The following is a 26,905-nucleotide window of genomic DNA, read 5'->3' on the forward strand; positions in this document are numbered from 1 at the left end:
GCCTATGCCGCTCAGCCATCGCTTATCCATATACTTATATATACATATTCTCATTCACCTCTTTAGATTTGTGTGTATTAGGTAGTTGTTGGGGAATTGTTTACTTACTGCACCGTAGGAACTGCAAGCACAAGCATTTCGCTACACTCCATTAACATCTGCTAACCACGTGTATGTGACAAATAAAATGTGATTTGATTTGAACGCAGGAGTGAGACTACAATTTCAGGGAAACACTACATTTTCCATGAAGCAAAGTAGGTGGGCGTTTTTCGCAACGGGCTGGCACTGCTAAATTGGGAGCATAGGGGATTGGGAGGTGACAGAACTGTCTTCGTTTTGTCGGCCAGACTGAGGAACTTCACGCTGTTACGGGTGTGGCTTTGTACGTGATAAATCTTAAAGGAAGAGAAGAATGCATAGCGGCACTCACACACTTAACGACTAAATTAAACACAGAGGAAGAAGATACAATAGAATAGCTTCTTCACAGTGGGTATGTGAATTTTGGTTACATTGCAACGGAATCCATCTGCTCTGCCGTCTTCACAGCTGGAATACTTTTTACTGAAGTTCCGTGGGCCCATTTCCCTGCGTTGTAACCTGCGAGGCTGATCTTGAAAAGTGAACTTGACTGATTTTATTGACGCGCCTCAAAATAAATTGTTGTTACTCAAATAGTGTCCGCGTAATGACAGACAAATTACTTTTCCGTATTGGCTTGGATAGCATGTCACTAAAGTTGAAAAAATAGGCGTCAAATCTGGCTTTGGAATATTAAAAACGAGTAAACATCTGGAATAGAACTGAATTGGGACCAAATCGAATAAAGTATTTGTTTGCTGGTTTGTGGACGAATCAAACTTATATCCCAGTCGTTTTTCTCAAAGGGGAGGTTTAATTTCTCAACCTCACAACACTGTTCTGGGAACGCTTTTTTTTAAACGCTCCCAGGCATACAGTCCTAAATAGGCAACATTTTTTGTGTGATATTGTCCGAAAAACAGCAGTCCTGAAGCGTGCACTTGGAACCATGGGGTGCACAGTGAGTCAGGAAGATAAAGCTGCACAAGAGCGGTCCAAAATGATTGACAAAAACCTTCGAGAAGATGGGGAGAAGGCGGCGAGAGAAGTGAAACTGCTCCTGTTGGGTATGTACCATCAAGCACTCCTTTCTAATGTCTGAATGCAATCGATGTAGAATCGCATGAACACTTGCTACATTGTATGCAGTTGCGGTGTTGTGAGCTGGCGATATTTTAATTGAATTGTAATTTTGCGACGTAACGGGCGTTGATTTGTCTCAACCCAATCATAAGCCTCAGTTTGACTGTTGCCTAGGTTCGGGTTTTCGAGACGAGGCATCATGATGCATAGAGGACATTTTCGTGGTAAAGCTTTGAGGTCCAGAGTGTGCGCGGAGGACTAGGCCATGTATCCTGCGACGCTACCGAATCTCTCTCATTAACCATTTTGATGTACAGCCAGTTACATCCGCGTTTTTGTCTAATTTCATAGAAGGTTCTCTAGCCTCCAGTGCGCAACTGGAACAGAGTAGGCTAGTCAGAACCAGTAAACCCAAATTTGAGCCCGCGCTCCTCCTGCTGTCATACATTAGGGGAATGCCTCACCACCAGAATTTTCTCAACTCTTCAAGTATTCGGAAATAGCAAAGTCGAGCGTTGACAGCAAGTTATGTCAAGGTTTTATTACAGTCAAGTAGCAGACCGTATAAACTAACATAAAATGACACCAACAATCTAGTGGTTTCTAAATGATACCAGCATAATGTTGCCTTTAGGCCCATGCCTGAAAGGTTGTAGACTGTTAAGTGATTGATAATTCTAAGGTCTGAACATGTCAAGTATAATGAAATACTTAACTTGCAAGCCTACCCAACAGTGCAGTATTCAGTATCAAAGTACCATAACTCATTAAAAAAAGTAAATACAATTCAAAACTGAAATGTGAGCTACAGTGTATACAGGGTCAGTGCCAGTACCGCATTTACAAGGTGCAGGGATACTTTAACTCAAATACTGCAGTATGTAAATGTAGGCAGGGATTAGGAGAAATGGAATGGTAGCAGGATAAATAATAATATTGCTAAGCTGATTTACTTTGATTGCTATTCAGCTGTGCCTATTAATGATAACCACCTCATGGATGTAATGGGTTCTTCAGACCTCTCCAAGCAATGGCAGATCATTCACGGCATGTGTCAATGTAGGTCCTAATCGATAATGATTAACCGCAAGCAATAGACTCTGGCTTACAGTTTTGCAGTCTGTGAAGTGCTCACTATGTTAGAGAATTGAAACATTACAAATATCTTTGGTTGGCTCCATTTTATTCTGTTGTCTGTACTCTGGATCTGTTCATTTTGCCCCTCTAACTCATAACACCCCCACTTGTTGCAATCGATGTAAACCTAAAGGTTGCGTCAAAGACGATTTGATAGTGACTTTGGTTAGTCAGGTTCTTCGGTAATACCAGCATGTACAAAAATGAGCTGTCCACCTTAGGGCACTGTAATAAACTTTAATTAACGTGTTGTAAGTGTGTGTGTTTGCGCTGTCAACTGAACTCTGAGTGTGACGGAGTAGGGACTGTCATGACAGACAGTCATTTGGATCCTCTGATTCTAGTGCCATGACTTCTCTGCCAGGTTTATTTTTTTGACTGAGGTCATATCATAGCCACCCTCTTAACCCCCCCCATGCTGAACAGTGACAGTGAAGTCTTGCTTCATGTGCACTTTGCTCCCATTCTCTGTATTGTTTTGACAGAAGCACAGGGCTCCTGTTAGAAATATGTTGGAGCCCAAACAGCCAGCCAAAGCATGAGCCAAAACAAAATACTCTGTTAATGTCCTGACGAATGGTGATCGCCGTGAGCGTCAGAAAATAAGCTTATGACTCTAAATGCTCCCTTAGAACTGAAAGGTGAGGTAAGAGGGAATCCTGGCATTACCTTGAAAATAATGACGTTACATTGATTTTAGAGCTTTTTAATGGAAATTCCAAAGCCGAAAAGGGTAAACGTTCAATTGCCAAAACATTGACAATATTCCATTGTCTCTAAGGTCCACATTGGGGAGATAACAATAGAAAAATAGGTGATTATAAATAAAATACTTCAGTTGTGTATATTACTTAGTTTTTATTTGATTACATTAAGGAATGAAAAATAAAGTAATAATCTCATATACAGTGGGGCAAAAAAGTATTTAGTCAGCCACCAATTGTGCAAGTTCTCCCACTTAAAAAGATGAGAGGCCTGTAATTTCCATCATAGGTACACTTCAACTATGACAGACAAAATGAGAAGAAAAAAAATCCAGAAAATCACATTGTAGGATTTTTAATGAATTTATTTGCAAATTATGGTGGAAAATAAGTATTTGGTCACCTACAAACAAGCAAGATTTCTGGCTCTCACAGACCTGTAACTTCTTCTTTAAGAGGCTGTCCTCCACTAGTTACCTGTATTAATGGCACCTGTTTGAACTTGTTATCAGTATAAAAGACACCTGTCCACAACCTCAAACAGTCACACTCCAAACTCCACTATGGCCAAGACCAAAGAGCTGTCAAAGGACACCAGAAACAAAATTGTAGACCTAAACTCAGTTTTTCACAATTCCTGAAATTTAATCCTAGTAAAAATCCCTGTTTTAGGTCAGTTAGGATCACCACTTTATTTTAAGAATGTGAAATCAGAATAATAGGAGATAATTATTTGTTTCAGCTTTTTTTTTCATCACATCTCCAGTGGGTCAGAAGTTTGGGTGAATTTTGGCCCATTCCTCCTGACAGAGCTGGTTTAACTGAGTCAGGTTTGTAGGCCTCCTTGCTTGCATACACTTTTTCAGTTCTGCCCACAAATTGTCTATAAGGTTGAGGTCAGGGCTTTGTGATGGCCACTCCAATACCTTGACGTCCTCAAGCCATTTTGCCACAACTTTGGAAGTATGCTTGGAGTCATTGTCCATTTGGAAGACCCATTTGCGACCAAGCTTTAACTTGCTGACTGATGTCTTGATGTTGCTTCAATATATCCACATAATTTTTCATCCTCGTGATGCCATCTATTTTGTGAAGTGTACCAGTCCCTCTTGCAGCAAAGCTCCCCCACAACATGACGCTGCCACCCCGTGCTTCATGGTTGGGATGGTGTTCGGCTTGCAAGCCTCCCCTTTTTCCCCTCCGAACATAATGATGGTCATTATGGCCAAACAGTTCTATTTTTGTTTCATCAGACCAGAGGACATTTCTCCAAAAAGTACATCTTTGTCTCCATGTGCAATTGCAAACCGTAGCCTGGCTTTTTTATTGAGGTTTTGGAGCAGTGTCTTTTTCCTTGCTGAGCAGCCTTTCAGGTTATGTCGATATAGGACTTGTTTTACTGTGGATATAGATACTTTGGTACCAGTTTCCTCCAGCTTCTTCACAGGGTCCTTTGCTGTTGTTCCGGGATTGATTTGCACTTTTCACACAAAAGTACGTTCTGTCTCCTAGAGATGAATGCATCTCCTTCCTGAGCGGTATGACGGCTGTGTGGTCCCATGTTGTTATTGATTGTACAGAAGAAAGTGGTACCTTCAGACGTTTGGAAATTTCTCCCAAGGATGAACCAGACTTGTAGAGGTCTACAATTTTCTTTTGAGGTCTTGGCTGATTTCTTTTGATTTTCCCATGATGTCAAGCAAAGAGGCACTGAGTTTGAAGGTAGTCCTTGAAATATATCCACATGTACACCTCCAATTGACTCAAATGATGTGAAGCTTCTAAAGTTATGACATTTGCTATTTTCTGAGGACATTGCATTTTTGGATTAAATGCTGCATTGACCCTACAAAGTGTTATCAGATTGAATCCCGGCCTTGGACTCTATTCGATCAGGTCCAGTGACTCATATTTGGGATTAAGTCCCATATAGCATTCTTCCTCTACAGCTAGAATGCATGTTTGAATTAACAATCAGACTAGTTTTTATTTTACACTGTAAACATTGCCTTTGTTAAAAGCATTAACCAAGGTTTAAAGGTAAAGTCTGAGCTGACATGCAGTGTTTTCCGTGAATGCTATCAATGTGAAAGTGGGAACTTTGCCCTTAAAAGGTACATCGCCGAAAAAGTGCAATCGAATTGAAACTCAGCCCTAAAATGAATAAGGCTGCATTGTCTTTATTCAAGGTGTATCACTGGAGGAGCTTGCAGGATAAAGTGTGTTGTATCAGTTTCTTGACAGGTTCCAATCACACATTCCGTCCTTGGCATGGACTTGTAAACTAAAGTCAGTGTGACATCCTCTCAGAAGTGCAACATCTCACCTCTTCCTAGAAGCCCTTTTAGGTCCCTTATTTGGTGCTGTGGTAACCTGCAGAACAGCTGAGAAAAGCCTTACCCCTATATCCTGTTGGCTTGACGAAGCCAGGGAGAAACCTCCTCCCGCCTGTTTGTCCGTGATAAGTGTCTTCTGAACTATTTTTCCCCCCACCACCACCACCACCAGATGCTATTTTTGGACCTGTGGCAGATAGAAGGGAATGATGGATCTCTTTTCTCCCTGACCCAGGAGTTGGGGCTGACCCAGGAGTTGGGGCTGAACCAGGAGTTGGGGCTGAACCAGGAGTTGGGGCTGAACCAGGAGTTGGGGCTGAACCAGGAGTTGGGGCTGAACCAGGAGTTGGGGCTGAACCAGGAGTTGGGGCTGAACCAGGAGTTGGGGCTGAACCAGGAGTTGGGGCTGAACCAGGAGTTGGGGAATGCTAAAAGGACAAATACTACGTTATTCAGAACCTCAGCTTTGACATGGATGTTTGTAGATTTATTGCAATATATTGAGTTTATCCCTCAAAGACTCCAGTGTTCAATAACAGGAAGCACACGTTCAATGACTTCCCTTCAGGTTTTGGGCTTTGATTGACACTTAATCTCCTACTCCCAGCAGCTTGAGCATCTGTGAATTCCGTCACTATTTATTTTTTATGTTCTTCGATTACTTGTATTTTTTTGGTTTGTTATTGACATTTTTTTAACCTCCCATTTTCAGTTAAGCTGGGATGGAAATTTCCCTTGGCAGCGTCTTCCTCTCCTTTAAACTGTGTGAGTGGCAGCTCGGTTTGTGTGAACATGTCTGAACAGTTCACAGGCTTTGCTTAAGACACACACACACCTTTTCTCTCTCACGCTCTATATATATATATATACAGACACATGCTTGCATGGCCACACGATACGCGGGCAAGGCAATGTAAGTGCTGTTATGTCTAAGCAAGGTTATTTAATGTCTGAAAGTGTGCACTGTGTACACGTTCCTCCCCTGCTGTCTGCTTGACAGGGATGAGGTGATTTTAAGGAAGCAAGGCGGAAACAAAGGACGGCTTCTTCACAGGACATGACTAGATGTTTTTTTATTGGACTATGGCTGAGGAATGCTGATCACGGTCTCGGGGGATGAAACCTTGTCTATTTTAAGTTGGGAGGAAACAACTGATATGGCAGCCCTGTTATTTATTTCCATTGGTAATGAAACTATAGGAGTACTCTTTTATGACATGACATGCAGCACATGTACTTCATTGTGTTACAGCAAACCATTAGGACTGAAACACAACTCGCCCAGACTTTTTGTGCTTCCAGGCCAAATTTATCAGGCATTCTGTTCTGTGCGAGTGCACTGTGGTGACATGACTCAATTTATGATGCAGCTCATTCACATTTGAGAGAAGTCTTGATTGTAATAGAAAAGGAGAGCTTTCAGAAAAGCCTGGTTTTTTTTTTGCGTGTGAGTATGTAACAGCGTTGAGGCACACTTTGACACCACTGTTGCTGCTCTAGAAAGAGGGACTGCTGACGTAGGATCGCTTCAAGCAGCAATTACTTCTCTCTTCCTCACCAGCCTAGACTCTCCTGCCCACAGACATGGGGATTAACACAACACCAAATCAGCGTTTATTCCCTCTTCCTCTATTTTTCTTCTTCTTTTTCTTCAGCTTTCCACAACATCTGAGGCCCTAAAGAATGGACCTGTCTTCTGTCCCCCTCGTGGTGGTTCTCCCTGGATGTGGGGCTCAGGGCAACCTAGAGGAAATCGCTCAAGCCTATTACTGTTAATACAGTTGCCACCTCCCATAGACATGGCCTCTGAGTGCAGAAATCAATGCTAGCTAACTGATTTACAGATTGAGCTGCCATTTAAATGTAGGGAGATGAGCTGTCTGTGACCACCACCCAGGCAGTCTCATATCTATCACTGGGGAAACACTACACCAGCCAAGTACCACGTCTGATGCACATACCTCTCCTTTTCAGCTTTTCCGCACAGAACTCAACGTCAATTGTTGTGGCTGTGTGTGTTCATTCTCTCTAAGAATAAAGAAGGAAGCCGATGTTTGCCGAGCTAACTTGATTAGAAGAACAGCTTTGACACATCTAAGCAGGCAATATCCTCCTGTAGCTTCATGGAGAACAAACGGCTGCCTTTATTTCTCTAATTGCCTTGATTGAGTCTCTTCCAAACACTGTATTGATCACACTGAGAGGCTGTATTGACCTACCTGCTGGTGGTGAGCGTCATCATCAACTGGAGCGAGGCCCAGACTGAAACCTGAGAAACAGCCATGGGGTGATCTTAAGACCAGAGTGCTCGAGCCTCCGAGGCATGGCTGCCGTCCTCACTTTGAACATAAACCTGCAGACACCTATTAGCTGTGTGTGTGGTTAGATTGGTTCTTCCTGGAAAACGGTTGTTTGTCAGACCTGGCTGCTTTTCTAACTGTTTCCTTACCAATATAACAATTGAGGCGCAGTTGAGTTTTAGCTGAAGTATGTAGCCTACACACTTTATTTAATTGAATGGAGGAGGTTGAGTGGAGTTTCCAGTAGCAGCCCACTCCAGAGTGGTGTGAAAGTAAGACACCATTCCAGAACTGTCCAAGGCACTGCATCTCAATGCTAACGGTGACACTACAGGCCCTGGTTTGATTCCAGGCTGTATCACAAATGGCCATGATTGGGAGTCCCGTAGGGCGGCGCACAATTGGCCCAGCATCGTTTGGGTGGATTAGGCCATCGTTGTAAATAAGAATTTGTTCTTACATTAACTGACTTGCCTGGCTAAATAAAATGCAAAGAAATGAAAGATGTTGAGTGTAGATGTCATGCTATAATAGCTACATGAGGAGACATGTTCTATAGCTACCTGTATGAGCCCTGCATAAACCAGGCTTAGTCCCCCTTATTACAGCTGGTAGCAGAGTTCTGTGGGCTGGAGGGTAATTACAGTACACTGATTACAGATGGAGCAGTGGTTCTGTAAGGAACAGTCGGTCTGACCCTGTCTGCTGACATCAACAAACGTCCCTCTCTATGACTGCTGCTCCCAGCGACTCAGACATGACTGCGAGCACACCCAGACATGACTGCGAGCACACCCAGACATGACTGCGAGCACACCCAGACATGACTGCGAGCACACCCAGAGATGACAATAAAGATCTAGTGAAATCAGTCTAGTCTAAGGTTGTATTATTACTATTCACAGCCGGGTGCTGAAATGACGACAAAGCTTTAGAGGAAGATATGTTCAAGTTAGCTCCAGCACATGTTTGACGATGTGATACTGTTTACAAGTAGGCTATATTTGCAGCGTTCCATTTGTAGTGCCACCCATTTTGCAGTGAGACGTGGTTATGAGATCATCTGTGCCAAGGGGGAGGTAAACATCCTGTAATTACAGTGTGAGTTGTGAGGATAAAGCCTGGTCCTGCAGACACTAGGTCTCCATGTGGGTCCACTGGGACCCTCCAACTAACAGCACGGATAACTGGATACATACTCTGCTGTTGAATCCTCTACTCTCCTCTGCTCCCTCCCTTCCTCTGCCGTCCCTCTCTGCCTCAACATACACTGACAATATATTCAATTCTCCCTGGTTGCTTAATAAGAACACCAGAATATCATCCTGACCATCTCAGTGATGAGAAAAGGCCATTGGGGCCCATTTGGGCTTGCTGTTTTTGTATCTGAACAAAAATATAAACGCAACGTAAAGTGTTGGTCCCATGTTTTCATGAGCTGACATTAAAAAAATCCCAGAAATGTTCCATATGCACAAATAGCTTATTTTTATAATTTTGTGAACAAATTTGTCCCTGTTAGTGAGCATTTCTCCTTTGCCAAGATAATACATCCACCTGACAGGTGTGGCATATCAAGAAGCTGATTAAACAGCATGATCATTACACAGGTGCACCTTACATTGGGGACAATAAAAGCCCACTTTTAAAATGTACAGTTTAGTCACACAACACATTGCCGTAGATCTCTCAAGTTTTGAGGGAGTGTGCCATTGGCATGCTGACTGCAGGATTGTCCACCAGAGCTGTTACCGGAGAATTTACATTTCTCTACCATAAGTTTCCGCCAATGTCGTTTTAGAGAATTTGGCAGTAAGTCCATCTGGCCTCACAACTGCAGACCACATGTAACCACGCCAGCCCAGGACCTCCATATCCAGCTTCACCTGCAGTATTGTCTAAAGGGGTTTGGGGGGATGCCTAGGAGTATTCTGTCTGTAATAAAGCCCATTTTGTAGGAAAAAAACATTGATTGGCTGGGCCTGGCTCCCCAGTTGGTGCACCCCTACCTAGTCATGTGAAATACATAGATTAGGGCCTAACTGTAACTCAGTAAAATCTTAAATGGTTTCATATTGCGTTTTTATATTTTTGTTTTTTGTATGTAAAGATGTGTCAGCAGTAGCTGTACTAAACACACACACACCCAGACAGCCCTGTGCTTTGTTCTGCTGAGCTAGGCTCTGCTCTGGTCTGGTCACGCTGTGGTGTGAGAGGCAGGGACAGGGCTCATTTGGCTGTGCCGTTTACCTCAAAAGTCTCTGTGTGGGAGAGCAAAGTGGGCACTGCTGCATGTTAGCTAGTCTGCAGATGAGCCTGTACAGCAGTATAGGAACTGTTGACTCATTACAAAAGTGTGTTTTTTTGCTTGGCCCATAGGCAACAATCTACCAAAGGTCTACTTTGCTCCACTGTTCTGTCATGTGGCCCCAGGACAAGAGAAGTCTTTGTCTGTTCCAGATATAGCCCTGGTTGCCTTGCCTGCCACCATACACTAGCATGACCCTTTCAATCTCTGGACCACTCTGAAATCACAACAGATTTGCCAACGGCTACAAACCCCTATTGAATCCCGAGTCCACAACCTCTTAAAGGCGTCCTCATGCTTCCCAGCCAAAAGAGTTCAGGAAGAGTTTCTGCATATATTATGACATTTTGTCATGTCTGTTGTTCGTTTCGGGCACACAATGTTTTCTGAAGGCAAACAGAAGTAGGTAGCCGAAGTCTACGCAACTTCCGTTGGTGATTGGTCAACAGAGGGGTCCTTCAATAATGTCTTTGTCATTCAACAAGAGATGACTCAGTTTCATCAATTTTACAAAAACATTTTTCTTGCCAAATACTGGACTGAACATCTCAGTAAAATTGTGCGACTAAGATCTCCTCTGCAAAAACATCAAAACGAATGACAGATTTCTTTAACTGGGACAATTTTGTGGAAGTGTATATTGGCTACAGCCTCTTGAAATGCACAAACAGTCCTGTTGCTGCTGCTTTTTCTAGTTCTCCAAACGAAGGTCTTAAGGGACTATGCATGGGTAGAAGCTGTTCAGTGTCCTGTTGGTTCCAGACTTGCTACATAGGTACTGCTTGCCGTGTGGTAGCAGAGAGAACAGTCTATGACCTTGGTTGGCTGGAGTCTTTGAACATTTCTAGGGCCTTCTGTCTGACACCAACTGGTATAGAGGTCCTGGATGGAAGGGAGCGCGACCCTAGTGATGTACAGGGCCATACGCAATACCCTCTGTCGCGCCTTGCGATCAGATGCTAAGCACTTGCCATACCAAGCTGTTATGCAGCCAAGATGCTCTGTGGTGCAGCTGTAGAACTTTTGCGGATCTGCATGACCATGCCACATTTTTTTCAACCTCCTGAAGGGATTGTCTTCTGTCTTCACGACTGTGTTGGTGTGTTTTGGACCATGATAGAGTCTTAGTGATGTGGACCCCGAGAAACGTTATGCTCCCGCTCCACTACAGCCCCGTCAATGTGATGGTGTGCTCGGCTCTCCGTTTCCTGCTGTCCATGATCACCTCCTTTGTTTTGCTGACGTTGAGGGAGAGGTTTTGTGTGTTAGCACCACAATGCCAGGTCTCCTACCTCCTCCCTATAGGCTGTCATTGTTTTGGCCTAACACCGTCGTGCTGTCGGCAAACTTAATGATGGTGTTGGAGTCGTGCGTAGACAAGTAGTCATGGGTGAACTGGGAGTACACAAGGGGACTAAGCACTCACCCCTGAGGGGCCCTCCTTGTTGAGGGTCAACGTGGTGAATGTGTTGTTGCCTACCCTTACAACCGGGGGAATTGCGTCCGTAATTCCAGGATCCAGTTGCAGAGGGATGTGTTCAGTTCCAGGGACCTTAGCTTAGTGATGAGCTTGGAGGGCACTATGGTGTTGAACACTGAGCTGTAGTCAATGAACAGCATTCTCACATAGGTGTTCCTTTTGTCCAAGTAGGAAAGGGCACTGTTGAGTGCAATAGAGCATGCGTCATCTGTGGATCTGTTGTAGCTGTTTTCATGGCTACAAATGTGAGCGCTACTGAGCCGTAGTCATTTAAAACAGGTTACATATGTGTTCTTGGGCACAGGGACTATGGTGGTCTGCTTGACGCATGTAGGTATTACGAACTGGGTCAGGGAGAGATTGAAAATGTCAGTGAACACACTTGGAGGGGATAGGATAAAAGGAGAGTGAAGATGGCTGGAGAGGATGAAAGGGCAGTGAAGGAGAGGAGGCTGAATGATGAGAATAGAGAAGGGCTATGACAGGAGGATAGTATCTCTGTGGTTAGGTGTCAGTGCTCCTGTGTATAGCGCCCGGGGTTGAGCTGTTTAATCAGCAGGGTGGCTTTGCCAAACCACAGCCCTCTGCTGCCATTGTTCACGGCTCAGCCCTAATCTGATCTTCTCAAGTGTCGTATTTTCCCACCCTTCAATACAATAATTGAGACGTGTGTGTGTGTGTGTGTGTGTGTGTGTGTGTGTGTGTCAGAGGGAGGGGAAGTTAGAGTTTAAGTAGACGCCAGAGCAGAAGAGTGACGCTCACTCTTAGACGATCTCAAATTATTTGAAGCATCTCTTGCTGTGTGTATTTCTGCTCTTTCTGCTCGGTCTTGGTGGGTACCAGCGTGATATGAGGTTTCTTATAGGTTCACATCTTTACCAAAGGAAAGGAAGAGCGTAGGGTGGCACTGGTAATGTGTTGATAATCATTGTCCTCGTCCTGTTACTTTTCACTCCTCAACCCTCCCAGAGGGAGCATTTTAATGTATCTGGTAGAATAACTTAAGCCCCACACCTAACCTGAACCTTGATACAACTGAGCCATCTACGGTACACTACTGCTCTGAGAAGTCTTTTGATCAGCTATAACCCATGACCTAGTATGACTGTTTTATAAGGACTTTTCCTGGTCAGGAAAGTGTTATGGGGACAACTTTCTCAGTTCCTGCATTTGAAAAAAACTATACAAAGATCAGCTTTATTGCAGATTGTAGCTTCTATCAATGTAATTGTCTGCGTCATTTCCAATCCCCCATATTGTTTTTGGTAAATATATATTTTCCTTTATATTCCCCTAATTGGAGTAAACTAATGGTCAACATAAGTTAGGCTTCTACTCCCAGGTTATACATTTTATGGACACAGTATATTTTACTTATTTTTTAAACTAATTTGTCCCACCATTCAGCTCCCCTCAACCCCTCCCATCTATCTCTGAACACCATCCAGTCCCATCCTTCAGCTCCCCTCAACCCCTCCCATCTCTCTCTGAACACCATCCAGTTTCTATTAGCCAAAATAAAGAGATCGCTTTTTTTGACTTTACACTCCTGTGGACTCTAGTTTTATCTTACCTTGATTATTGTCCAGTCATATGTTCAAGTGCTGCAAAGAAAGACCTAATTAAGCTTCAGCTGTTTCAGGACAAAGTGGCTCGTCATTGTAATCAGAGGGCTGATCTTAATACTATTCATACAAGTGTCTCTTGGCTAAAAGTTTAGGAAAGACTGAGTCACTTGTTTTTATAAGAAATGTGTTGTGGAAATTCCAAATAGTTTGCATAGCACACACTTACCCCACCAGACATGCCACCAGGGGTCTTTTCACAGTCCCCGGGTCCAGAACAAATTCAAGGAAACCTACAGTATTATGCAGAGCCATGAGTGCATGAAATTACCTACCATCTTATATAGCGCAAGTGAACAGCAAACCTGGTTTCCAAAAACAAATTAAGCACCACAAGGCACAACACTTCTCCCCATGTGACCTACTTGTTGTGTGTAAAGTATGTACTGACATGCATGTGGTAGATGCGCGCACCCGCACACTACATGTTAATGTATTTCAATTGTAAATACATTTTTCTTTGTCTGGACCCCTGTAAGACTAGCTGTCACCATTGGCGTCAGTTAATGGGGATCCTAATAAATCAAAGTATTCTCGATCGATTTGACTATGACTTTTCAAATCACCCAGCAGTACTATTTGTGGAGTCGGTGGGAATAGCTTGGATATCTGCGGGAGGTATGCCTGGACTGCAGCAGGCCAGGGGGCCTAGGTGTTAATGTTGTGACAGCTGGTCCGTCAAGACAGTAATTGATAGGTCAATTTGTTTTGATAGTGCAGTCCTTTTGCAGGAGATCCTGTCTGGCAACTGGACCAATATGGACCATTGGGACAGGGACTAAATTAGCCACTCATCATACCTTTCCTTCCAGCTCATATTAACCAGAATAATCATGTTGTTTCTACTGGCTGGTATTCTATCCTTTAATGTAACTGACATATCACTTTCTTCGGTTTAGAAAACCCTATAGGACATTGGTTCTGTTGGGCTCTTGTGAAAAACTCATACTCTATGAGCACCGCTGCCAAATGACCTAATCATTTTAAATATTCCCCTGATGCTCCAAAAGGCTGCAAGAAATCAAATTGAGGGCACAAAATTGGACTTTGTTTGAAATTTAAACATGGGATTTTCTATGTGTGGAAATTATTTAATTGAAACTATTCACAGCTCCCCTCACTGTATGAAGATCCTCCCTGGATAGATAACAATTTTACGGTTGTAGAATTAGTCGTGCAAATATGGAGTAAATTAAGCCCCAAACTTGATGACTGCGTGGGACTGATTTCTTCATCCCGCTCTCTGGCCGACTCCCACCCGCTCCTGCAAGAACTTGTCCCGAACCCGACCGCAGTCCCACAATGTTATTTTAGGTGTATGTGATGCAGCACGCTTGCCAGCCATGGTCCCAGCAATTTTGCACCCTATAGGCAATATCAGAATGCGCAAAAATAACCTACGAAATTGGGTAAATTACCAGAGATTCTCATGTGGGCCATTTTTTTATATTAGGCTATCGGTATTACTGGGCCATAGGCCTATCAGCCAATAGGCTAGACATCATTTGAAGAGCGTGTTGTTGGAGAGAGCAGACACTTGCACTTTCTCTTGAGCTACATTTTGGATATAGGATATAGCCTACCTTTTTAGGAGCAGAACGGTTTGCAGGCAGAGACAAATGGGTAATCAATATTTATTAAAAAGATAAGCGCAAGGCTCGCTCACCTGCTCCTAAAAGGTATACCGTTTTTATATTCAATTATCAAATATTTGTATTGCACCTTGACTAACATTGGTTGAGCGCCCTCCACTTCTTTCCATGATCAATATTTACTTACACACACTGTAGTAAACTATAGCATAACATTTAAGTTAATTTGTTGGAAAGATAACTATGACGTGCATAGGCAGTCTACCATTTCATTTTGACCACATATACCGATACTGAAGATGTACTTTAACTCACATGCCCAACTAGGTGAGGAACTTGAAGCAGCGAGTGCCGAGTGTGTGAATAATGCAATGGTGCTTTTTAATAAGTAGGCTAACGTGTAGTCTACAAAGCAGAAAAGTGAATGCTTGTGGGAATGCAGCCCTCTAGCCCAAGCCATCACTATGTATCAGCACATCTTTTCAGTACATTCTCTTTTTCTGTCTTCACTCACATGGAAGCATTTTGTTAACTGTTAAGGTTAAAATAACTGCCTAGTGCAGATGTTAATAAAAAAAACACTGCTATATCACCTAAATATTCATCTGAAGTAGTGAGCTTCCTCTAACTTTTTGTATTACGTTCAATCCACCTTCAAGGCTTTTGACTCTTTCTGTTCCACACAAGCTTTAAATGCTCTTGCTTGTAGCCGTGCCTTTTTTTTTCTTCTTTCATTTGAATTTGTTGCTGCTGTCAGAACAGATGATGTCATTTCCTGCCCCCCCCCCATGTGTTACTTCCTCCTTCGGCTGGCTGCAGTTACAAGTAAAACAGAAGTAGATGCTTATCCTTTGTTCGGCTGGCTCAGGAAACCAGCACACCCATCCTGTCAGTTGGCTGAGCCATGCACAGCTACAGGCTGACTCCAACTGACAGACACAACTAAAACTCTTTCTCCTTTAAGTGCTATTAGCTTTTTAACACTCACATTAAACACCCAATGACTGCTGTCTATCCAGTCTGAATCAGCTGGCTGTCTTAGTGTCTGTTTAGTAATTTTTCTTCTCATCTTTGGAGTAGACCCACATTTGACATGTTAACCCAAAACATCTTCCTCTTCTCTGTAACATGTGTATGTGTGCATTACTCTGGGTCACTGACCAGACCACAGCTGGATAACAATTGACTTATACTTTGCTCAACTGTTTACTTGGTCACAGAGTCTCTGGTCCCTGACACTGATTGTTTCTCAATGCCTCCATGTGCTCACTCATGATTCATGAACTGTCATTTATAGCCAGGGCTGTGGGAAGTACTGTGTGTATACAGTATAGGATTCTCCAGTAATGTGTGTGTGATTTGGTTTACTAGAATTTCGGGTAAAGCTGGGTGTGAATCAGAATGGTGGGTTTCCTGGGAAAACAGATTTGCTCTTGGGAACTGAATCGCACCGGGTGCTATACATCATTTTTCATGGATTTGCCATTACAAGATTTACAAGTTCCCCTTTTGTATAGGACCAAGCATGATGTTGACAATTGTTCAATCCTCTATTTGACAAGTGAGAATTCTGCTAACAACTCCTCTACTGCGCATTATTGAGCCTTAGTATTTACTTTGTTGAATGACAACTCCCCCCGGGCTATTAAGGATTTTGGAAAGAATGTGTGGACCATAATGAGTTTTTGTACTTTGGTGTGCTATTTTGTTTCCCACCCCATAAAAACAGCTCTTCAAACAGCAAAGAGCTGCGTGTGTGAGGCCCCATTTGGCCCAGCTGTGTGCCCGCTGCCCCATTTGGCCCATCCCAGAGAGTGTGTAGTGCTGAAGCAGGTGTGTGAGGGAGAGCGAGATTTGAGGGGGGTTGATGGCACTCTGACAGTGACTGATCCAGAGAGTCTAAACGCCACATTTTCTGCTTGTACCCCAGACTTCACGTTACATGCAGCTAACAGAGAGCTGCAGAAAAGTGTAAGTCTCTGTGTGTGTTAGTGCGTTATTATGCCTATTATATTTCCCTAGTGTACCACACACACCATTTTGTTGGCAGACAATGTGTAAGTTGGGTATAAAGAGATTTTAAGGGGCAGTGTTGCTGATAATTCTGCATTGAGTTTTTGTGGAGTGAAGAGGTAGAAAATGCTGACGCTGCTCCTAGGTCTGAATAGCACCGTTATCGACCCGAATGAAGCCTTCCTCAGAGAAGACATAAATCAGCCAACCTGGCAAGCAGGAGGCTACAGGCACTCTGCCACCACAGCTGTGTGTGTGCGTGCCCTGAGGTCCCAGGATGACCCCGCTAACGCCATAAACTGGACTAGAGCGGCCTCACCCAACTCAATGTCAGCGTGGCCTTTTTCAAGTGTGTGTGTGTGTGTGCTCATAAAAAGACATTGAAGCACACAGAAGAGGGGTTTATGGGTAGTGTCTCCTCTTTGATATCAGCCCCACCTAGAGAATACCCTGAAACCTGACCAAACCCTGGCTGAGCCCCTGTTCTATTGTGAGGCCCCAGGTTAAACTGAAACCTAACCCAATTCTCATTAACCAGATGAAGGGGTCAGAACTGAGATTGACTCAGAGCACATATCACTACTCGTCCTTGCTTCCTTCAAAACAGCTACTGAAACAAGATCCACTAGATATCATAAAAGCAGTTTTCCCACTATGCCTCATTCTTAAAAGTAGCTATTTGAATGTGGACTCTGACCGCTGAACTTGCTTTTCCTCTTTTTATCCAGATGTGGATGTTTTAGGACTGCGACCCATGACATTCCTCTCTACATCTCACTCGTTATACTCTTAAGAGTTGACTAGGAGTATTACCATTAGAGTTAGTCTCTTCTCCGGGGTTAGGAATCCTCTTACTACACATTGCGTAACCGGCTCATCCTAATTTTTAAGTAATTCTTTTCCCAAGGACAGCAGAGTTCAAGGCAGTTTGAACTGATGTTGTCGATGTCGTAATTCCATGGTAACAGAATTTAAGCTGAGACTCAAGATTTTTCACTTAAAAACAAAAACAAATTGTATACATACACAAGGACTACTTTTAACAATTTCCACTGAAAGTTTTACAAGAACAAATTGAGAGGAAGAGCTGTGCAGATACAATGTTTGGTAGCAGAATAAAACTGAGGGACATTTACCGGATTCTGTCAAACTTTGCATCTGCACAATTTTTCCACTATTTAGATTTGTTTTCTTTACTGTATAAATTGTTCAAATGAGTCATACGGTTTTGAAACTTTTAAATGTTTTTTGATTGGCATGCATTTTAGGCTCAGCGTAATTCCGTTATTGTGGAATTTCCCGTTATTAATTATTATTATTATTATTATTATTATTATTATTATTATTATTATTAAAATTCAATGACTGGGAGACCTATATTACCCAGGACTGGTGCCTCTACACTTCAGAAAGGCAGAGAGAAAATGAGAACGGAGTTAGTGGAAGAGGGTGCAGAGAAAGTGCGAAAGATTCAATAAGAGAGCAGAGTGCCACTGTATATGCCATAGTGATGCAGGCAGACGCTGGTTTTACAGTCTTGGTGTACAGCAGCAGCTCTAAAACAGCCATTATGGCAAAGCAGGAGTAATTGAGATAATTGCACAGTGAAGTGTGGCCCCGCCGGTTTCCCTGGTCTGCTTGGCTGGCTGGTTGGGCTCGGTGACTGACTGGTTGGGAAAGCTGTGTACTATGTATTCCAGAGCCTTGTCATTCACTGAACTTTTCACCCTTTGACCCTGGTGGCTTGACCCTGAGGCCGTCAGCCAATTCGAGGTGACGGTATGGACAACACTGTACAATGATGGTGATGATTTCACTGAAGCCGAAATGAGTGGAAGATGTGTTCGAACACTTATAGCACTCACAGAGATAATCACTGTGCTCAGTCACTCAATAGTGGAACACTGAGGCCTTCTCTCATGCATTGCCTAACAACCCTCTATTGAGCCATGCCAGCCAGGCCCTCTATTGAGCCATGCCAGCCAGGCCCTTTATTGAGCCATGCCAGCCAGTCCTTGTTGTTCATCTGATACTGATGTATGGTGAAGACCTCAGTGAGTTGAAACAGGGGGAGTATTATTCCTGACACACCATCCATCCTAAGTCTATTTTAACAGCTTATGTAAGGTGTGTAGACTTGAAAACACTTACAATTCTCAGTCACGTCGAAGAACATGGAGAAAAGTCCACAGAACTTCAGGCAGAGTTGGTGTGTGTGTGTGTGTGTGTGTGTGTGTGTGTGTGTGTGTGTGTGTATGTGTGTGTGTGTGTATATATATATGAGAAAGAGAGTGATATAAATATATATATATATATATGAGAAAGAGAGTGATATAAATAAGAGTGTAGTGTAATGGTGGGCCATTAGATCCTGTTTAGAAAGCTGCACCATCATACTCATTCTAACCCAGCCTGTATACACTTCACCATCCCCCATGCTTTAAATGATGCTATCGCTGTCTATACATAGAGCTCTGTCTCTGTATCTTAAGGTCATTTACAGCGGTGACCACTGTTTGGCTGAGAAGAAACGGTATTCAGACCCCTTGACTTTTTCTGCATTTTGTTAAGTTAGTCTTATTCTAAAATGTATTTAAATAACAATTTTCCCTCTTCAATCCTACATCCAATACCCCATAATGACAAAGCAAAAAACATTTTTTTAGACATTTTTGCAAATGTTTTTAATGCAAACTGAAGTACGTTATTTACATAAGTATTCAGACACTTTGCTACGAGACTTGAAATTGAGCTCGGGTGCATCCTGTTTCCGTTGATCTTTGTTTCTACAACTTGATTGAAGCCGACCTGTGTTAAATTCAATTGTTGGACATGATTTGAAAAGGCCTGTCTATACAAGGTCTCACAATGTCATAGCAAAAACCAAGCCATGAGGTCAAGGGAATCTTTTGTGGAGCTCAGACAGGATTGTCGGCACAGATCTGGGGAAGGGTACCGAAAAATGTCTGCAGCATTGACCTCCATTAAATGGAAGATGTTTGGAAACACCAGGACTCTTCGTCAGGTAGGTGACCAAGAACCCAGTGGTCACTGACATGGCTCCAGAGCTCCTCTGTATTTCTTTTTTTGACCCTTTACTTAACTAGGCAAGTCAGTTCAGAACAAAGTCTTATTTTCAATAATGGCCTGCCTTGTTGAGGGGCCAAACGACAGGTTTTTACCTTGTCAGCAAGGGGATTCGATCTTTCAACCTTTCCTTTACTAGTCCAACGCTCCTACCACTAGGCTACCCTGCCGCCCCTAATGAACTTATCTTCTGCATCCAACTCTGGGTCTTCCTTTCCGATGGGGGTCCTCATCAGAGCCAGTTTCATCATAGTACTTGATGTTTTTTGCGAATGCACTTGAAGAAATGTTCAAAGTTCTTGAAATATTCCATATTGACTGACCTTCATGTCTTAACCTCTCCAGGGAAAATGCAGAGCGCCAAATTCAAATTAATTACTATAAAAATCAAACTTTCATTAAATCACACATGCAAGATAGCAAATTAAAGCTACACTTGTTGTGAATTCAGCCAACATGTCAGATTTCAAAGCAAACAATGCTATTATCTGAGGATAGCACCTCCGTAAACAAAGAGAGAAAGCATATTTCAACCCTGCAGGCGGGACACAAAAATAAAAATATAATTCACCTTTGACAAGCTTCTTTTGTTGGCACTCCAATATGTCCCATAAACATCACAAATGGTCGCTCTCTGGTCACGCACCTCTAACAGTACACTTCAAGTGACCCTCGTTCAAGATGGCCGTACTTCATTACACAAAAGAAAAACCTCAACCAATTTCTAAAGACTGTTGACATCCAGTGGAAGCGATAGGAACTGCAAGAACGTCCCTTAGAAATCTGGATTTCCAATGAAAACCAATTGAAAAGAGTGACCTAAAAAAAAAATCTGAATGTTTGTCCTCGGGGTTTCACCTGCTAAATAAGTTATGTTATACTCACAGACATGATTCAAACAGTTCTTGAAACTTCAGTGTTTTCTATCCAAATCTACTAATAATATGCATATCTTCTGGGGATGAGTAGCAGGCAGTTGAATTTGGGCATGCATTTCATTCGGACGTGAAAATACTGCCCCGTCACCAAGAAGTTAAAGTAATGGACTGCCGTTTCTCTTTGTTTATTTGAGCTGTTCTTGCCATAATATGGACTTGGTCCTTTACCAAATAGCCATATACCCCCCACCTTGTAACACACCAGATTGGCTCAAAAGCACGAAGGAAAGAAATTCCACAAATTAACTTAAAGGCACACCTGTTCATTTCAATGCATGCCAGGTGACTAACTCATGAAGGTGGCTGAGAGAATGCCAAGAGTGTGCAAAGCTGTCATCAAGGCAAAGGGTGGCTATTTGAAGAATCTCAAATAAAATAGATTTTGATTTGTTTAACACTTTTTTTTGATTACTACATGATTCCATGTGTGTTATTTCATAGTTTGTCTTCGCTATTATTCTACAATGTAGAAAAAAAATAAAGAAAAACCCTTGAATGAGTAGGGGTTCTAAAAATTGACCAGTAATGTAAATATAAAATATTACATTAAGTATTCAGACCCTTTACTCAGTACATTGTTGGCAGCAATAACAGCCTTGTCTTCTTGGGTATGACGCTACAGGCTTGGCACACCTGTATTTGGGCAGTTTCTCATTCTTCGCTGCCGATCCTCTCATGCTCTGTCATGGTTCTGTGTTCAGGCTGGGCCACTGAAGGACATTCAGAGACTTGTCCCAAAGCCACTCCGACGTTGTTTTTGCTGTGTGCTTAGTCATTGTCCTGTTGGAATGTGAAACTTTGCCCCAGTCCGAGGTCCTGAACGCTCTTGGCAGGTTTTCGTCAAGGATCGCTGTACTTTGTGCCATTCATCTTTCCCTCAATCCTGACTAGTCTCACAGTCCGCCACCACCATGCTTCGCCATAGGAATGGTGCCAGGTTTCCTCCAGATATGACACTTGGCATTCAAGCCAAAGAGTTCAATCTCATCAGACCAGAGAATCTTGTTTCTGGGGGAGGCAGGTAGCCTAGTGGTTAGACCATTGGACTAGTAACCGGAAGGTTGCAGGATCAAATCCCCGAGCTAAGAAGGTAAAAATCTATCATTCTGCCCCTAAACGATATGATTCCATATGTGTGTTTTGAGGTCTTCACTATTATTCTACAATGTAGAAAATATGAAAAATAAACACACCTACTCGTTCAAGGGTTAACTTTCGACCGGTAGTGTACATTTTGCAAAAATGTTAACTTGTTTTTCCTTTGTCATTTTGGGTATTGTGTGTTTATTTGATTAGAGGAGTAAAAAACAATTGACTCAATTTTAGAATAAGGCTGTAACGTAACAACATTTTGAAAAAGTCAAAGGGTCTGAATGCTTTATATACAGTGCTTTTGGAAATTAGTCTGTGCATTTGAACAACAGCATAAATACACCATTTCACTTTTGGATTAAAAAAAAGACCACTGCTGCACATGCTGTCATTGTTTTAAACAGGTTAGATTATACTATTTAGAACAAGCAGTCAGCTTATGTGCGAACGAGTGCACCAGGGAAAACACAACAAGCATGCAGATGCAACATGTGAACTCATTATCTAACTAGGGATAGCAAGCTGACATGTCACAAAGCTTGATGCGCTAGCCAGTTAACTTTCCTTCTGATATAACTTCATATTTCCGAGTTAGTCAGTACTGTATTAGTATGGAAAGACTTGAAATTGGCATGGGAGCTAGCTAGCAGGCTACCAGCTAGCTAGCTGCTTATCAAAGGTAGGTAACTGGTTTATTTGACCAAAAAATGTTTCTCAAAATTACTGTAGCTGGCCAGTTGATTTAATCATGCTTTGTGATTCACCCGGTTTTCGTACATATGTCGCCCTGTCACCTAACCTGATGAACACCATAGGGGGGGAGAAACTATATGCTTTTTCTTTTGTCCTACCAGATCCATGATGAGAATGTTCCAGGGAGACTCATCTCTTGACTCCTGTTGGATGTTGTTGTCCAGTTTGCGGTCCCAGGCTCCCATGACTGTAATGAGTTATTTATTTACAAGTTACTTTGCTTTAGTGCCGTCTGTACCTGAGAGCAGATCTCGTCTCACGTGCCAGAGACTCATTGGAAAGGAGACTAGAGCAGACCTGGAAGTTCTGACTGAGCCCCCCCCCCCCCCCCCCAGGGTAGTCAATTTTACTATGTGCTGTTTATAATATATCCTCTGAAAACCTGTGATTTCATTGGGGAAGTTCCTTCCCCATAACAAATAGCTGGCAAAACAATCCAAGCAATGTTTGCATGGCCTACGTGGTTGCTGGCAGTGACTGAGGGGCAGAGTTGCAACTGAACAGCTTGTTTTGAACAATATATGTGACTCGCCACCTGGATTCAGTCTTGTGTTGCAAAATTGAAATGGTGTTTTTAAAAATGTTTTTGTTTACATGAAATAGAAGTATAGACTCAGAGCTACATAATGGTATATCATACACTGCATTTGACGAACAATGAGAAAGTAATTCTGCTTTGGAAGTTGATCAATTTGTAAACTCACTTTGCCTTTTTCTCTTTTGTTCTTTTGAGTGAAGAGCTCTTTGTCTACACCCATTCAGCATCGTTCACACCCTCTTAAGCTTTAGCCCCAACCATCTTGTTTCGCTCTCAGCACATTCAGAGCGCTTGATGCTCTGGCCGATTTGTTTACCTATGGATGACAAACAGCCTAACCAGCTCTGCTGGCATCCATGTCATTATGCTTTTTTGCCATATTCAACGGGTGTTGTACACATGTCGGATAACATTAGCTAAAGAGCCAGCCAGCTAAGTTTGGCTAGTTAAACAACAAAGAACAAAGAGTGCCAACAATGCCGAACATTTGGCTATAACTAGAAAAGCAAACAGCTCTGGGAAACGAATAATGACCTCCACTAAGGTTAGCTAGCTAGCTAATAGGTAACTTTTTAGTTTAAGACATGTAGTTAGCTAGCTAGGTAAACAATGAACCAAGCTAGGTAAATGTTTAAGATCACACACGTAATGTTAGCTAATGAGCCAGCCAGTTAGTTAGTTAGCTAGTTAAACAACAATGAACAACATGCCAACAATGCTAGTGCTGGGAGCTAACCAACCAGGTACTGTTAGCTAGGTAAACATTAGGATCTAACTAGCAAAGCAAACAGTTCTGGGAAACAAATAATGTCAGCTAGGGAGCCAGCCAGCTAACGTTAGCTAGCTAACAGTACCCTTTAGCTTGAAATGAAACAACTTTCTGTCCATTTGAAATGTGTAATATCTGAAAATGTAGCTAGCTATCTCAACTGTATACATCATCATGCATGTCTCCCTGTCAGGAATGCCATACCACGGTTGCCCTGAGTTTGAAGATGTAATCCGGAGATAGAGATGGAGAACTCCTCTAACTATCATACTATAATTCCACTGATTTCGTCAACTGCGCTATGGCATTCCTGACAGGGAGACGCTTCCATCATGCATGATATACAGTTAAAGTCGGAAGTTTACATACACTTTAGCCAAATACATACGTCTTTAACAGTTCCTGACATTAAATCCTAGTAAAAATTCCCTTTCTTAGGTCAGTTAGGGTCACCACTTTATTTTAAGAATGTGAAATGTCAGAATAATAGTAGTGATTTATTTAAACTTTTATTTCTTTCATCACATTCCCAGTGGTCAGAAGTTTACATACACTCCATTAATATTTGGTACATTTGCCTTTTTAAATTGTTTGACTTGGGTCAAACATTTCAGGTAGCCCTCCACAAGCTTCCCACAATAAGTTGGGTGAATTTTGGCCCATTCCTCCTGACAGAGCTGGTGTAACTGAGTCAGGTTTGTAGGCCTCCTTGCTCGCACACACTTCTTCAGTTCTGCCCACAAATTGTCTATAGGATTGAGGTCAGGGCTTTGTGATGGCCACTCCAATACCTTGACGTCCTTAAGCCATTTTGCCACAACTTTGGAAGTATGCTTGGAGTCATTGTCCATTTGGAAGACCCATTTGCGACCAAGCTTTAACTTGCTGACTGACACAATTTCCCTCCCTCATAGTGCCATCTATTTTGTGAAGTGCACCAGTCTCTCCTGCAGAAAAGCACCCCCACAACATGACGCTACCACCCCCCGTGCTTCACGGTTGGGATGGTGTTCTTCGGTTTGCAAGCCTCCCCTTTTTCCTCCAAACATAACGATGGTCATTATGGCCAAACAGTTTTTGTTTTTGTTTCATCAGCCGAGAGGATGTTTCTCCAAAAAGTATGATCTTTGTCCCAATGTGCAGTTGCAAACCGTAGTCTGGCTTTTTTATTGCGGTTTTGGAGCAGTAGCTTCTTCCTTGCTGAGCGGCCTTTCAGGTTATGTCGATATAGGACTCGTTTTACTGTGGATATAGATACTTTTGCACCTGTTTCCTCCAGCATCTTCACAAGGTTGTTTTGCTGCTGTTCTGGGATTTATGTGCACTTTTCACACCAAAGTACGTTCATCTCTAGGAGACAGAACACGTCTCCTTCCTGAGCGGTATGACGGCTGCGTGGTCCCATGGTGTTTATACTTGCGTACTATTGTTTGTACAGATGAACGTGGTACCTTCAGGCGTTTGGAAATTGCTTCCAAGGATGAACCAGACTTGTGGAGGTCTACAATTTCTGGGGTCATGGCTGATTTCTTTTGAATTTCCCATGATGTCAAGCAAAGAAGCACCGAGTTTGAAGGTAGGCCTTGAAATACATCCACAGGTACACCTCCAATTGACTCAAATGATGTCAATTAGCCTATCAGAAGCTTCTAAAGCCATGACATACTTTTCAGGAATTTGCCAAGCTGTGTAAAGGCACAGTCAACTTAGTGTATGTAAACCTTTGACCCACTGGAATTGGGATACATAGATTATTTCACTTATAATTCAGTCTGTAAACAATTTTTGGAAAAACATAAGTGTATCATGCACAAAGTCGATGTCCTAACCGACTTGCCAAAACTGAAATTTGTGGAGTGGTTGAAGAATAGGTCGTCGTCATTAAAACTCAAGTGTATGGAAACTTCTGACTTCAACTGTATACAGGTAAGATTGATTGCTACATTTTCAGATATTACACGTTTCTAATTTCAGAACTTGATCCTCCAGAAAGTGTAGAGTAACACTTATGCAGCTCCACTACACAATACATTTTTCAAAATGCCACATTCGGCAGCATTACCAACAGACTGACGAGCTCAAATAACTAAAAGCCTTCAATATGGCAGACTAATCCGAACTCCTCTCTCGGCATGTCCAGCCCCCTCATGATCTCAGCCAATCATGGCTGTAGTGAAGGTTGCTACCTTTTTCTGTGGCTTAACCAACAAGGTTAAGTATTTTAACAATTTTATTCGTATTTACAGATGGCATTTGAAAGTTCACATGTTTAAGAAGGCATTTCTGCCAAAAAACTAATTTGGATTGAAAAAATATCATTTCACATATTCCTAGTTTCCTGAATCGGGTCACTTTTTATTATTTAAAACCGCAAACAGTTTGAGGGCCAATCACAAGCAGGGCGCCACCCATAACACCCTCAAGAGTTGCTTGGTCATCACTTCGAACTTTGTCTCTTCTGGACTTGGAATCTCATGAACCTAACAAGCATGGCAATTTAAGGATGTCTAGCGTGCTCTCCTCACCTGACTCCATCTGTCTGGATCTGACAAGGGACTCTGCTAACCTGCCATTTTGAATAATTTACCTTTTTAATTGGTGTTTTAATTTGGAGCAGCTCCATCTGCTACACTTAAACATGACTTTATAGCCGCCGTCCGTCTGTACACACACACACAGGTATGTTTGGCTTTGTATTAGTTCCTAATTTGTGTGCAGACTCAGCATGACTAATGGAAGTACATTCCTGTTCGAGTTCCTTCTGAGAGTCACGCAGGGAGAATGTGGCTCTCTTCACATCAACCACAGCATGTGCTCACATTTTTTTTCTGAGACTAATTACATCGTAGGGCTCGCTGGGAAGTGAAGTTCTCTTTGTTTCGATTTTAGCAAAGATCACAGACAGTGTTGAGAGCTCACAGCCACCATGGCTGTCACTAGGCAGCATAGCAATAGCCCAGTACAGCTGCCCAGTTGTCTGTGTTGCTGAGGACACAGATGGTATGAAGCAGCCCCAGCCTTGGCTCGCGTTGAGACTAGAGCGAATGAGAGGGGGTAGAGCTGTGG

The 26,905-nt window shown here is 42.6% G+C and overlaps 1 protein-coding gene across 1 annotated transcript in view; it reads left to right on the forward strand.

The window, feature by feature from the left end:
• The first annotated feature begins 310 nt into the window (after positions 1 to 310).
• LOC135539944 (guanine nucleotide-binding protein G(i) subunit alpha-2-like) overlaps positions 311 to 26,905 on the forward strand; it is a 114,183-nt gene continuing 87,588 nt past the window's right edge. The window contains exon 1 of the mRNA XM_064966216.1: positions 311 to 1,151. Coding sequence (XP_064822288.1) covers positions 1,034 to 1,151 — 118 coding nt within the window. The 5' untranslated portion in view covers positions 311 to 1,033. The remainder of the gene's footprint in view (positions 1,152 to 26,905) is intronic.

This window comes from Oncorhynchus masou, chromosome 5 (genome assembly GCF_036934945.1).
Source record: "Oncorhynchus masou masou isolate Uvic2021 chromosome 5, UVic_Omas_1.1, whole genome shotgun sequence".
Lineage (NCBI taxonomy): Eukaryota > Metazoa > Chordata > Actinopteri > Salmoniformes > Salmonidae > Oncorhynchus > Oncorhynchus masou.